Consider the following 12,616-nt stretch of genomic DNA (forward strand, 5'->3'; position numbering starts at 1 on the left):
ATAGAATACTGATTCATAGTCTTTGATTCCTCCTACATGTCTCTCAAAGGGAGAGGAATAAAGAAAAAAAAAACCTTGATTATAGCCTGACCAAGTTTATACATTCTCAAAAAGTGGACATTACTTGGGATTTTATTTTTTTCATACTTACCAGTATGTTTCCATATTCACTAGCATGAATATTTTTAAAATTCATCCACAGTTTTAATATAGACCTGCTATTTCCTCCTCTAGCTTAAGTATGTCTTGAACTAACTTTTCTTTCTTAAAAGAGTGAATGAAAAGCTTGAACTTTTCAAGTGGCCAATTTTTCAATTGTCTGTTGAAAGTTGGTTTGGTTTCCTAGGTCACATAATCAACGCAGCAGTGATAAAGGCATAAAGTACCTTATTAAACTTCCTTATCACTGTACTCCTTGTCCAGGGATTAGAAGAAATAAGCTGATGGGATGATTATTTTTTAAAGCTCCACCTACAAATATGCCTTTCAGAAAGGAAATAATATACATTTAAGAGAACAAGAAACTTCACTTTTTAAAGAAACAATGTTAAAAATTTAAGATGCTAGATAAAGATTTTTCTTAGACTAAATTTCACATTGAATTGGACCTGAATGGTTTTTGTTGGTTTGTTTGTTTTTTAGTTATTGGATGAGTTTTAATCTGTTTATTTTCAGGAGCAATTTTCAGATATTTGCAATGACATGTTAATGCAGTGTTCTAATGCGGAACTGTGCTGTTGGCCATGTCATGGTATGTCTCTATTTATACATTGTGGGTAACATTCTTGTTGTCTATTTATGGCTCTGAATGAGCTGTTGAACATATGGGGAAAATAACAATCTATGTTTATTAAACAAATTTTTTGTTGACAGCAATAACTGAAAAATATCTCTTACAAATGATCATGTTAGAAAACAGTAAATTAGAGATAGTTTGGGCAGGGAGTTCTTGGAGAGGCTGAAAGTCTTTACTGAGTGGCTGGGGCTGGAAGAGGTGACTCTAACGGTCTTAGAGGGCTGGGGCTACAGCACTCCCACGAGCGGTTCTTAGATCTTTATGGCTTAGACATAAAATTCACTTTGGAAGAACATTGCAACATGAGGTCTCAACATGGGAAATAGCTGGAAGTTGGGATTTTTTTCTTCCTTGACTTTTTACAAAATTTCGTATGTGTATGTTTTCCATTTTCAACCCGTTTGAGTCATAATTATAGAAAGTTGTGGTTTTCAGGAACTATAGCTTTTATAATTTAGTACTATTGAAACAAAGCCAAGTGATTAAAATGGTACAAGGGCTATCTAATGTTAGGATTTTAAAAAGTCAATCCTGAGAGGTCATAAATCATAACAGATCAGTGACACAAAGAACCAGCTATATCAGAAGTACCTGGGGGTGGGGGGGTGGGGTGCAGGACGGTCATAAAGAGAGATATCACAAATTCTGGCTCAACAGGTTTAGGCAGGGGCCTTGAAATTTGCATTTAAAATGTTTGCTACAGAATCTGTTGTGTGGCCCAGTTTCGGGACCACTGTCATAGATGAGGAGGGAAAATAAGTATAAAAAAAAACCACACTTGTACTAAATGTGTCATTTAACTCAGAGACTATTTATCAAAGTAAACATTTAGAGAAAAGAGCCCTCCCCAACACCTCCATTTCTGACTTTCTACAGAAGCAAATCCCCAACCCTCCCTCCATGTGAAGCCAGGATCAGTGTGGTGACACAACCACAGGGCACACCATGACAGTCAATACGATATCAGAACCTCAAAACTCACCTCTCAAAATCTTTTTGGATATCAATAAATCTATTGTAATTAGTTAAATTTTGCTTTCCAAAATATGTTACTTGTTTGTCTAATTTAACAATCTTAAGTGGATGTTTTAGTTTGTTTATTGCTAATAGTTATAACATAGTTCATAAAAAGTATTATTCAAAAGTAAAAACATTTGAGCATTTTTTTGTATGTCTCTTGGCCATTTGTATGTCCTCTTTGGAGAAATGTCTATTCAGTTGTCCTGCCCATTTTTTAATTGGATTGTTTGTCTTAGTATACATGTGCTTTACTTTGTGGCTACTGTGCTGTTATCTTGGTAGCTTGTTTCTTTCTTTTTTTAAAAAACTTATTTTTATTGCTTACCCTAATACATATATCCTCATCCCCCCTCTTTGCCCACCTGCTCCCACCCCTCACCCCCGTTTCCCTCTGGCCTTCGGCACACTGTTGTCTGTGTCTATGGGTTATTCATATATGTTCTTTGGCTAATCCCTTCTCACACACGTTGTCTTCTTTAATCTTGTCAATATCTGTGAGAAGCAAGTGTGGTAGTGAGAATTGCACAGTCTCACAGGTGAAAGCAATTTAGTGTAGAGACTAAAAGGATTACCCAAGGTCTTTGCTGCTGAGGCAGAGGCAGGACAAAATAGCCAGGACTCTTGGCTCCAAGACTGGGGCTATTTCCATTCTTCTGCACTCACTAGATTTTGTTGGTAATGTCTTAAAATCAAAGAAGAAAAAACACTAGCTGCTCTTATGTTTTTGGAGCGTAAAGAGAGTGAGTGTTGGCGGGGAACTGTGGCCCACAGTCATCCAGGGCCTCCTACAGATGAGAGATGTAGGGCTGCTCTGAACAGCTGTGTGGGATGCTGCTGCCTTGGGAAATGGGTTCTCAGATTCCAAATTCAAATTAAACTTCCAGAGGCAGAGTCCAGGCTGACAACACATCATGGTGTCTCAATTCAGTTCTTAGCTGGCAGCTGGGAAAGGAGAAGGGCAGCACCTCCAAATGATTCTGTTCCTGGAAGCGTACCAGCGAGAGCTTGGGTGAACTGGCTCATGGTTTCTGCAGAAGGGCTGTTGCCAGGCTGTCTGAGACGGGATCCATTTGGTCCTTGTCATCTCTCAGCACTAGCTGCAGCTGGAGAGGTCAGAGGACAAGAGCCACAGAAAGTCTTCTGGAAGAAAATAGTTTCTGCAATGCTGGTCTTGCTATTTTTTCCCTCCGTACTTCACTCCACATTTCCGGATTTCTTTCCCCAGAACTCTCCACTCCTCTTTCACACAGTACATTATATCAGTAGGTCCAGGTTCAAAGATTTAACACACACATACATCCACATGGCCTTTGCTATTTTGTAGTGGCAAGGAAGGGCTGGTACTGAGGAGTAGTAACTGAGTGGCCTGGGATATTTATGGCTCTAAAATTTCATCAACTGACTTTAAAACAAGAGCATGAGAGTTCATGCATTTAGAAAGCTTTGACTTCAAAGGGTACATATTTGGCACTTAAACAGAAAGGCTTAAAACATGGTGCCCCTTAAACCTCCTCCCTTTACTCCAGAAGCATCACTGAAGGGCAGAATCCTCAATGTCAGGCCTTGTCCCCAAGGACTGTATTGTATAGGTTCTTAAATCTCTGTTCTACTAAAGGCTACCCACCTGATTCTTCATCTTGAGTGAACATATGAAGGTTGTGTGTATGATGGGGTGGGAACGAAAAGAAGAATTACTGTTATATTCTATCAGAAATGGGGAGCGAAAGACTGCTAGAAGGAACAAAAGAACAGGGAATTTTTAAATCTAGTGAACTTGAGATAGAAGAATTATGATAGGAAGGAATGAATTGTATTTTCATTCATTTAATAAATACTTATTGGTACAGACACAGTGCCAAAATACTGTGTGTACATTTATTAAACTTAAACTCTAATGGGCAAGAACAAGCAAAATTACAATTCATGTTTATGGATAAGTAGAAATGAGGAGGCTTCATTGATCTGGATGGAGATGGGTGGTAAATCGCAGGGAACAGATTTAGAGTCCTTCTGAATGAGATGAAGTTAACACGTGAAGGGTAATAGGATACTTCCAGCAAGAGCAGAGACCATGAGGCAAGCAAGAGCTTTGTGTGTTCACAGAATGTGTTCACAGAACTGAAGGTGTGGTTTGGTCTCAGTGGATTCAGGGTGAGGTGGTGAGTTGGGTGAGGATCAGATCACAGATAATGTTATATGTTTAGGCTTTCTCCTTGTGAAATGGGAAAGCACTGAAATATTTTAAGCAAGGGAGTGATATGATTTCATTTATATGTTTAAAAAGTTCCTATGGTTGCTATATGCAGGATACATTGAAATAAAGCAAACTGAGAGATTAGAAAGGAAATGTCCACAATGTATTTTGATAAATAGGTTTAAGGTAGCTCAACAAGGGTGCTGGGACTTGAAGGCAGATATATTAGGACTTACTGATGAAATAGACATGAAAAAGTATACAAGAGAGAGTCTGCTTGGTTTTGGTTTGAAACTGCTAGTTGCATTTACTGAGATGGAAATGTAGTGGAATGAATAATTTGATCTTTAACATGTTGAGATCCTGTGAGAAATTTAAAAGTGAGTCCAATAGGAAGTTGGATACAGGAGCCTGAGGCTCAGACAAATTTGGACTGGAAGCATACATTTGGGATTGTTCTTAGCCTGTAGATGATTTACAGTTATAGGAATGGGTGAGACCAGGAAGGAGAGGGTAGATGAGAGAGATGTCCAGTGCTGGGAACCCCCATTAGTAATTTCAACACATAGAGAATATGATAGAGAAAGAGGAGGAAGGAGTGATTAGAGAGGAGGGAGTGCTCTACAAAGAAGAGATTGATTATACAAGCCGAATATTACTAAGAGGTCAAACAAATAGAATGAAGACAAAAGTGACCCTCAGTTTAGAAATATGAAGATCACTGGTAGAAGATTTAAGCGTGGATGGGAGCTAGAGGGAGTAGAAAAATATAGAGAAGTTTAACTTCAAAGAAATCTAAAAATGGAGTGGTACTTGTATCTCTATTTTATCTTAAACAATTTCTGCATATTTCTTGTGGCTGATCAAACAAATTCCCATAAACTTAGTGGCTTAAAACAACACAATTTATCCTTTCATAGTCCTGGAATCATGAAATCAGTTTCACTGGGTCAAAATCAAGTTGTTGGCAAGACCACACTCACTCTGGAGTCTCTAGGAAGGATTCCTTGTCTCTTCCATCTTCTGGTGGCGGCTGGCATTCCTTGGTTTGTGACCACATCGCTCCATTTTTTACCTCTATGGGCACATTGCCTTTATCCTCTTTGTGTGTGTCAACTCTCCCTTTGTATCTCTCTTATAAGGATAGTTGTCATTGCATTTATTTATTTATTTATTTAGTAGGTAAATATTGGCTACTTTATTATGTATGGTGCCATCCAGGAGAATGGGAAGCTAATGCTCAAAAGTCTGAACTTTCCAATGGCATGTAGATTACAGATTATATAGGGCAAAATCACAAGCCCTTATAGGTTAGTGGTTCAGGGTCTTGCTGGGAGCTGATTGGTCAGAGGTGAGGTAAGGATAATGAATCATTTCTGCAGGTCTCGAGGACAGCTCTGAGGTCTATTCTTGTGATCTTTTGTCCTGATTTCATGGGAAAGTAGCCAGGGGGTGGTTACACCTTAGAGTTCAGGAACTTACATACAACTTAGGTTAAGATGTTATCTTTAGTCTGCCAGGGGTCCAGACACTGTGACCATTAGTCAGATCCTGACTACTGTCTTGTGCTGCCTCCGGGGTTGCTGATTATCCAGAGAAAAAACTAGGTCTTTGGGTGACATAGACAGAGAGAGAGGTGATTGCATTTCATCCTGGAGGGTTTCCTCAGCTCAAGATACCCAGCTTAATCACATCTGCAAAGACCCTGTTTCCGTTTAAGGTAACATTTACAGGTTCCAGGTACTTTTGAGAGCCACTATTTGGCCTACTACACTGTACTAGGTCACCGATTAATTCCTGAGACTCTGAAGTCATTTGCTTGTAGGGTTGATGAGTAAGTTTATCACACTTTATTCTAATACTTCTTGTAATTTAACAATCTCTATTAAAATATTTAAATGTACTATACCTTTTTCATAATCATGGTTATTAACTTCTAACTAATATTTGAGATTATACATAACTTTCAAAAAAAGTTCAACTAATAGCAACAGGAATGGAGTTTTCTTATTGACAGTGCCATTATTGAGTACCAGGGTCAATCCTTATTAATTATAAATAAATAAGAAGCGAATGATTAAAATGAGTGAGATATATACTACAGTGTTACCATGCTGACCTTGGTTGTTCTAAATTTATTCCCATAGACATTATTTAATGTCATATAACTAAACTATTTTAGCATTTAGAGAATTTAAAAAATAACTTATATCCATGTATCAATAAAGAGAACCATAAATTATACATGTGTGTGGTTTTAAATAGGTCCACTTAACTGCCTATTTTTGGTGTTAAAGGTGTTTAGAACGCTACTTTTCCTTACATCAAGGCTTCTACTCATTCTTTAGGATGCACTTATTTGGGACCTCCTCCAAGCAGCCTTTCCTGCCTTATCCAAAATCACAGTTCCCTGTGCCTGAATCTTACTTTGCCCTTTCCCTGAATCTATCTATCCCCAAAAGACTAGATCCTATTTATCTTGGAGCCACCTGTGCCTGGCACTTGTCTTTGTGTTTTTTCCTCTGGGTAGAGCTTGTTCCTGGCTACTTTGTGCCATCATTCTTGACCTTGAGATAAGCAGATTCTTGACCTTGAGATAAGCAGATTAGTCCCCCAGATTCCCTCCCCTCATCCCCACACCCACCCTTCTCATCTCATCTCACAGACACACAGTACAAAAATTCAACTCACTGGTAGCTATCCCTTTTAATTTAGCAGCTTTCAATAAGAATTTTCATACAATAAAGGCTGATTTTTAAACAATAGTCTTTTGTGTACGTATGTTTTTTTTAAAAAAAAGGCAAATTTCACTCACTTCACAGTCTTTGTTTTTTTAAAAAACAATTAGCTTGTTTTTGACAAATAATTCACAAATATAAATGAAATCTGCTGAAGCCAAATGCACTCCTTTCCTCCAGGACCTCATTTCTAAAACAATTTCCAGACCGCCAAGGAAGGACTTTGAAATGCCATGAAATCAGGGAGAAAATATTACACAACACAATACATTTAACCTTGTGGTCCTTGCCGTGGCTGCCACGCCCCATCAGGCCTCAGAGAGACAGGAGGTGTAGGTGACTAAGACATCATCCTTTTGGGCTGGTGTCAGGCTCCAGGTGGGGCAGACTGGTCAGTTTAACACCTCTGGTTTCTCACTTCTCATTTTTAAAATAATGCCATTGAACTAAATTTTCTGTCAACTATCTTGCTAAAAAAAGAGTTTAGGCATCAAAACCTCTTCTTCACAGAGATCATCAATTCATACTACAGATGAAAATGTAGAACTATTAGCATTCTAAGATGGCTCAGACACAGAGTTTACTGGTGAGAAAGAGCTAGAGTGGCATCCAGATATTGAGTTGAAATTGTCTTTGCCTACTGTTTCCACACACATGTTCCCATGTAAATAATTTTAAAAACTCTATTTTCAGCATCCCTTTAGTGTCAAAGCTTTTTGCTTTAATTGTAGCCAGAGACAAAGTAGAGGGAGGCCATCCGAGGTCAATGTGGCATCGCCCACACCAACACTTTAATCATCAAGCCCTTCATTAGATGCGATGTACTCACCACTGGATGAAGTGGGGTTCCTGGAAACATAAATTGCATCTGCTGGGCAAGCATTGCTGCTGCAGTTTTTTGCTGGATCAAATTGTTCCTCCCATTAATTTCTAGTTGAGTTTTTAAATGTGTTGGAGGGTGAAGATACTTGCAGTTCTCTCTTGAACAACGGCCCTGTAAAATGAACGTTTTGGTTTAGGACTGTTATTGGTAGCTTTCAACTCTATTGTCAACCATTTCACAATCATTCCATATATACAAAGGTAAGGAGCCCATGTGTGTATGTGTGTTTGTGCATGCACGCATGTGTTGGAACATAGAACACAGTTGGAACATATAAGAGGTGATTCAGGCATTAGGCGATTATCAACCTTGCTCAAACCTGTTGAGTAGAGAAGCTGCCTGAGATCGATTGTTGTTTTTAATGGATTCTATCTCTGACAATAGACTCTAAAGAAATGTGACTGCTGAAAGTAAAGATACATGCTTCTCCTAGGCCAGTGATGGCGAACCTATGACACGCGTGTCAGAGGTGACACGCAAACTCATTTTTTTGGTTGATTTTTCTTTGTTAAATGGCATTTAAATATGTAAAATAAATATCAAAAATGTAAGTCTTTGTTTTACTATGGTTGCAAATATCAAAAAATTTCTATATGTGACACGGCACCAGAGTTAAGTTAGGGTTTTTCAAAATGCTGACATGCCGAGCTCAAAAGGTTCGCCATCACTGTCCTAGGCAGTATGGAGGGCCTATTTATTGTGACGTATCAAAAGGAGGCTTTGAACCTGCTAGACATCATCTTGTGCATGCTGGAGTGATGACAAAGTGGGAATAATAATAAGAACCTCTTGAAATGTGTGTTTCAGATTGGCTGAAGACACCCCTCATTCAAATTATTGAAGTAGAGGCAATGGTAGTATGGGAGTGAACTCTTCTTAGTTACAGATGCATTGGTGAAATTTCCAGGCACAAATTCAGATAATCTCTTGCAACTGATTAGTTTGCTGCACAAAAGATGCTACCCCATGTCCCTGCCCCACTCCCATGACAGTTGTATCAAATTTAATGTCATGATATGACATAGTGAAGAATGTTTATGGCTAAAGTAACATTTGGACATGAAAGTTGGCACAGCAAAAGAAATGAATGAGGTGATACATGTGCATAAAACCAGTCTTGAAGAGTCTTTGAAAATGGTAGTGTTTATACTGAAGTCCCCAAACTTCCAATTGAGAGAATCATGTTGATGTGAATTATGCAATTTCTGGGGAAAGAATAGCAAGCTGTGTTAACCAGTATGAGTATTATCATTCCCTCCAGAATTAGTCTATTTGCAACCGAGAAAAGAGAATATGGGTTTGTTTATCAGATACAAAAATAATTTTAAAAAGCAAGCTTGGTGGATCTGGGGATACAAATTTGTTTATAGTCATCCTAATTCTAAACATCTGGAGTTCTCACTCTGCTCCCCGCTGATGTCAGCTGCACTTTTGGCAGCACAGGCTCTCTCCCTGTGCTCATCAGCCAGTCTTGCCCTGAGGCCTCACTGTTAGCAGCATTGGAGATTGTGTCTGTCACCCTCTACGGGAAGGACACAGAGGCTGCTACTGGGCACATCAGAAGGAACTTGTTGTTTCTGCTAATAAAATTCTATATCAATGGGCAGTGTCAGTGTGTCTCCTTAGTCTCAATTTTATATTGGGATGTTTCACTCCGCTTTCCATGGTCAAGAGTTAGAAGGTCTATTGTAAAGATACAGGTACAGTGGAACCATATTTAAAAACAATTTAAATTAAAGAAGTCTAGGAATCTCTCTCTTTCCATATACTTTGCAAGTTTTGGGAGAAATTTTTATCCTAACTTCACTTTTCTCACTGTTTAGTGACGTCCCAGAGTCCCGCTAGACCTACCAACTTGCTTGAGACATCTCTTATTTTACCTCCCTTTCTGCACTCCCTTGATAATGCTTTTGTCTCTCAGTTTGCAAAAACCAAATTGCAAGAAAGTATTATGATGGTGCTTGCTCCTACAGCATAGGTGTGTGACCAGTCTTTGGATTGGCTTCCTTTATGTCAGGTGTTCATATACATACAAATGATTGGAGGTGACCATGGGACACAAGACATAGCTACTGCCCATCAGCAAAGGTGGAGGAGAATTAAGCAGAGTGACATTTCTTGTACAAGGCTAAACCGCTCTAGGCTTCTCTTTGACAACCTCAATCCAAACTCTCTTTAGTCAAAATCGCTTCACTAAGAAGCTGACACCAGAAAGGCTCAGGTATACAAGGTCCACACGAAGGTACAGAAGCGCTTAATGGGAAGATATGGGAAAGCAGAGTTCCATAGAATGGATGCAATTTGTGACACATCCACACCTCCATAGTCTGGCTATTCAGTTTTGCTCATTCAGATAACTGTCAATTTGATCACTCATCTTCTGTAATGCTTTGTAACTGAGCATGAAAATTTCGATTAGGCTACAAAAAATATGGTTTTCTTGTAAATGCTGTTGTCTCTTGATACAACTGGGACTCTTAAGGAACTGAATAAACTGTTTTCAGCCAATAGAACATAATTTACAATATCAAATTAGTAATTTATTGATGGAACCTTCTTTTTCATAAGAATTAATGTAATTTCCTAGTGTTCGTACTTACACACTTGGGGAAAGGTATATTATCGATCACCCATGAGCCAGACAATTTATATGTGATTATCTCATTTTCTCCTGAAAACAGCTGTAATGATCCCTATTTTACAACACAGCAAGTGGGCTCAGAAAGATTAAGGAACTTTCCTAAGGTGAGATAATTGGTAAGTGGTAGAGCTGGATTCTAAATCCAGTTCTACTTGACTCACATCATTATGCCAAGCTGTTTATTAGCCATAGTTAAAATCAATGGAGGATAAAAAATCTAGCATTATCCTTCATAACATAATAGAATGCATATAAAATATAATAAATTATATATGAGGATTTGGGAATGGAAAAGGATCATTTGCCTGGGCCCATGCATTGATAAGAGGATGGAGGAGTGGTTAAACTCACAGCTCTGGAGGCAGATGCCTGGACACATAGCTTTGGCTCTGCCTTTTCTAGTTGTGTTACTTTTAATTTCTTGTGCATCCATTTGCTTTTCATCTGAACAATGAAAATAATTACTGTGTTCCCCTTTAAGGTCTATTGTGGGATTGCATCAATTAATATATGCACAAGGTTTAGAAAAATACTTGGCACATAGTAGACACAAAGTAAGTGTGGTTAATATTTCCAAAGAAATAAAAATATTTGTATATGACATTTTGTTTACAGTAAGTGCAAGATAACAGATTTAGTTGTATTTTTATTGGCTTTTTGTTCTTTTATAAAGTTTCATGTCAAAACATGATAAAAATTACTTAATTATACTTATTCAAGTATCTTATATTTAACATTACTTTCAATTTTACGGGGTATTTCTGTAAGCAACCATATTTTTTTAAATAGACAGCCCTGAACCATAGCTCAATCTAGTATTAACAGTTTTAAGTGTGTTGTACCCCGGGAATGCTAATTCAACCTCTGGGAAACTCCAGGCAGCAGCATTTTACTAAGGGATCTTATTGGATTCTAAAATCCTAAAGGAAAAGCTACTGTCAAATATAACAAGCTATTTGACACAGTAAACAATTTGTAAGGAGGTTTTTGTTAAGGCGTAAGATTTGTCAGGATACACATCATCACACAAAAACTGTTGATTATCAAAGCAAGTTGTCATAGCCGAATGGGAGAGGGTAGTGCGCAGAAATGTGAAGCATCTTTGTATATCACTGTGAAACAAAACAGAAGTGTCAAAAATAGTGTCTCCCGATTTTAGTCCAAGACATGAAGATAAAAATGTCTTGGAAACGTCTTCTTGTGGTTGCTAGGATTGTTTTTTGGTTTTATTTTAACGCTTCCTCCCTTTCAGTTTTTGGTTAAATGCTGTTCCCAGAGATAAGAGTGGTGGGGTCCAGCCGTAGAGAAGGGGCCTGGCACAGCTTCTGTGGGATGGAGATGGGAGGGTGCCATTCCAGAGTCCTTGTGACAAGTTGTGTGGGCCTGGAAACAGGAGCCCGGGTGAATGGCCAGGAGATGGGCTCACACCAGGTACTAATATGGAGACTGCAGCTCCTGAGTCACGTGGGCCCTCTCAGGGTCTTAGCTCACTCTAGGTGGGACACACCAGGTATGGAAATAGCAACTGGTTTGGATCACACTCGGCATTGTTTTTGGTATATTTCCAGGGTCTTCTTCATTTGTTCATTCAAGAAATATTGATTGAAGTCCTACTGTGTGCCAGGTATTGTGCTAAGGGCTGGTTAACCGAAGGTGAGCAAACACAAGATATGCTGCCTCCCTTCCTGAAGCCTACAGTCTAGTGGTGAAGATGGATACTAGCCAAATAATGACACAGATAAATGTATGATTACACATTGACACATGAGTTCTGGAGGAGGATACTGAGAGAATGGTGGGAGAGGGTCAGAATTGAGACTAGTGGGTCAGGGAAGGGCTCTGAAGAAGTAACATTTAAATTCAGACCTGAAGGATGAGAATGAATTTGACAAAATAGTGAGTGGTAGCAGAAGTGTGTGTGTGTGTGTGTGTGTGTGTGTGTGTGTGTGTGTGTGTGTTGAGAGGCAGAATACAAAATGAGAACAAGAGGGAGAGAATATACCATCTGGGGACTTTCAGAAAGTACCTCAAGGATAGAATACAGCGGGGTGTGGGTTGGTGGTGGAGGGCGGGGGGAGGGGGAGAGATTGATAAAAGATGAAGCAGGAAGTAGTCTAATGAAGCTAGATAACAACTTTGAAAGTTAAAAGATATGAATTTCATTGCCATGAAGAATTTTTAAGCAGGAGACTATCAAGACCAGAGTTACATTTTATGCCTCATGTAAAATTTACCCTAATTATTATATTTTATACTTCTAATTTTATTATAGTTTACATTGTTTAGAGAACACTTATTTTTTTTAAAAAAAACAAACAACATAATTCTGGGTTTATGTAAGATT

The 12,616-nt window shown here is 38.6% G+C and overlaps 1 protein-coding gene across 3 annotated transcripts in view; it reads right to left on the reverse strand.

Moving 5' to 3' along the window:
- MBNL2 (muscleblind like splicing regulator 2) overlaps positions 1-12,616 on the reverse strand; it is a 163,614-nt gene that overhangs the window by 45,208 nt on the left and 105,790 nt on the right. For all 3 annotated transcript variants that reach the window (XM_081082508.1, XM_081082509.1, XM_081082507.1), the window contains exon 3: positions 7,578-7,742. In XM_081082508.1, coding sequence (XP_080938634.1) covers positions 7,578-7,742 — 165 coding nt within the window. The remainder of the gene's footprint in view (positions 1-7,577; positions 7,743-12,616) is intronic.

The sequence above is a fragment of the Myotis nattereri genome, assembly GCF_964212035.1.
Source record: "Myotis nattereri genome assembly, chromosome: 2".
NCBI lineage: Eukaryota > Metazoa > Chordata > Mammalia > Chiroptera > Vespertilionidae > Myotis > Myotis nattereri.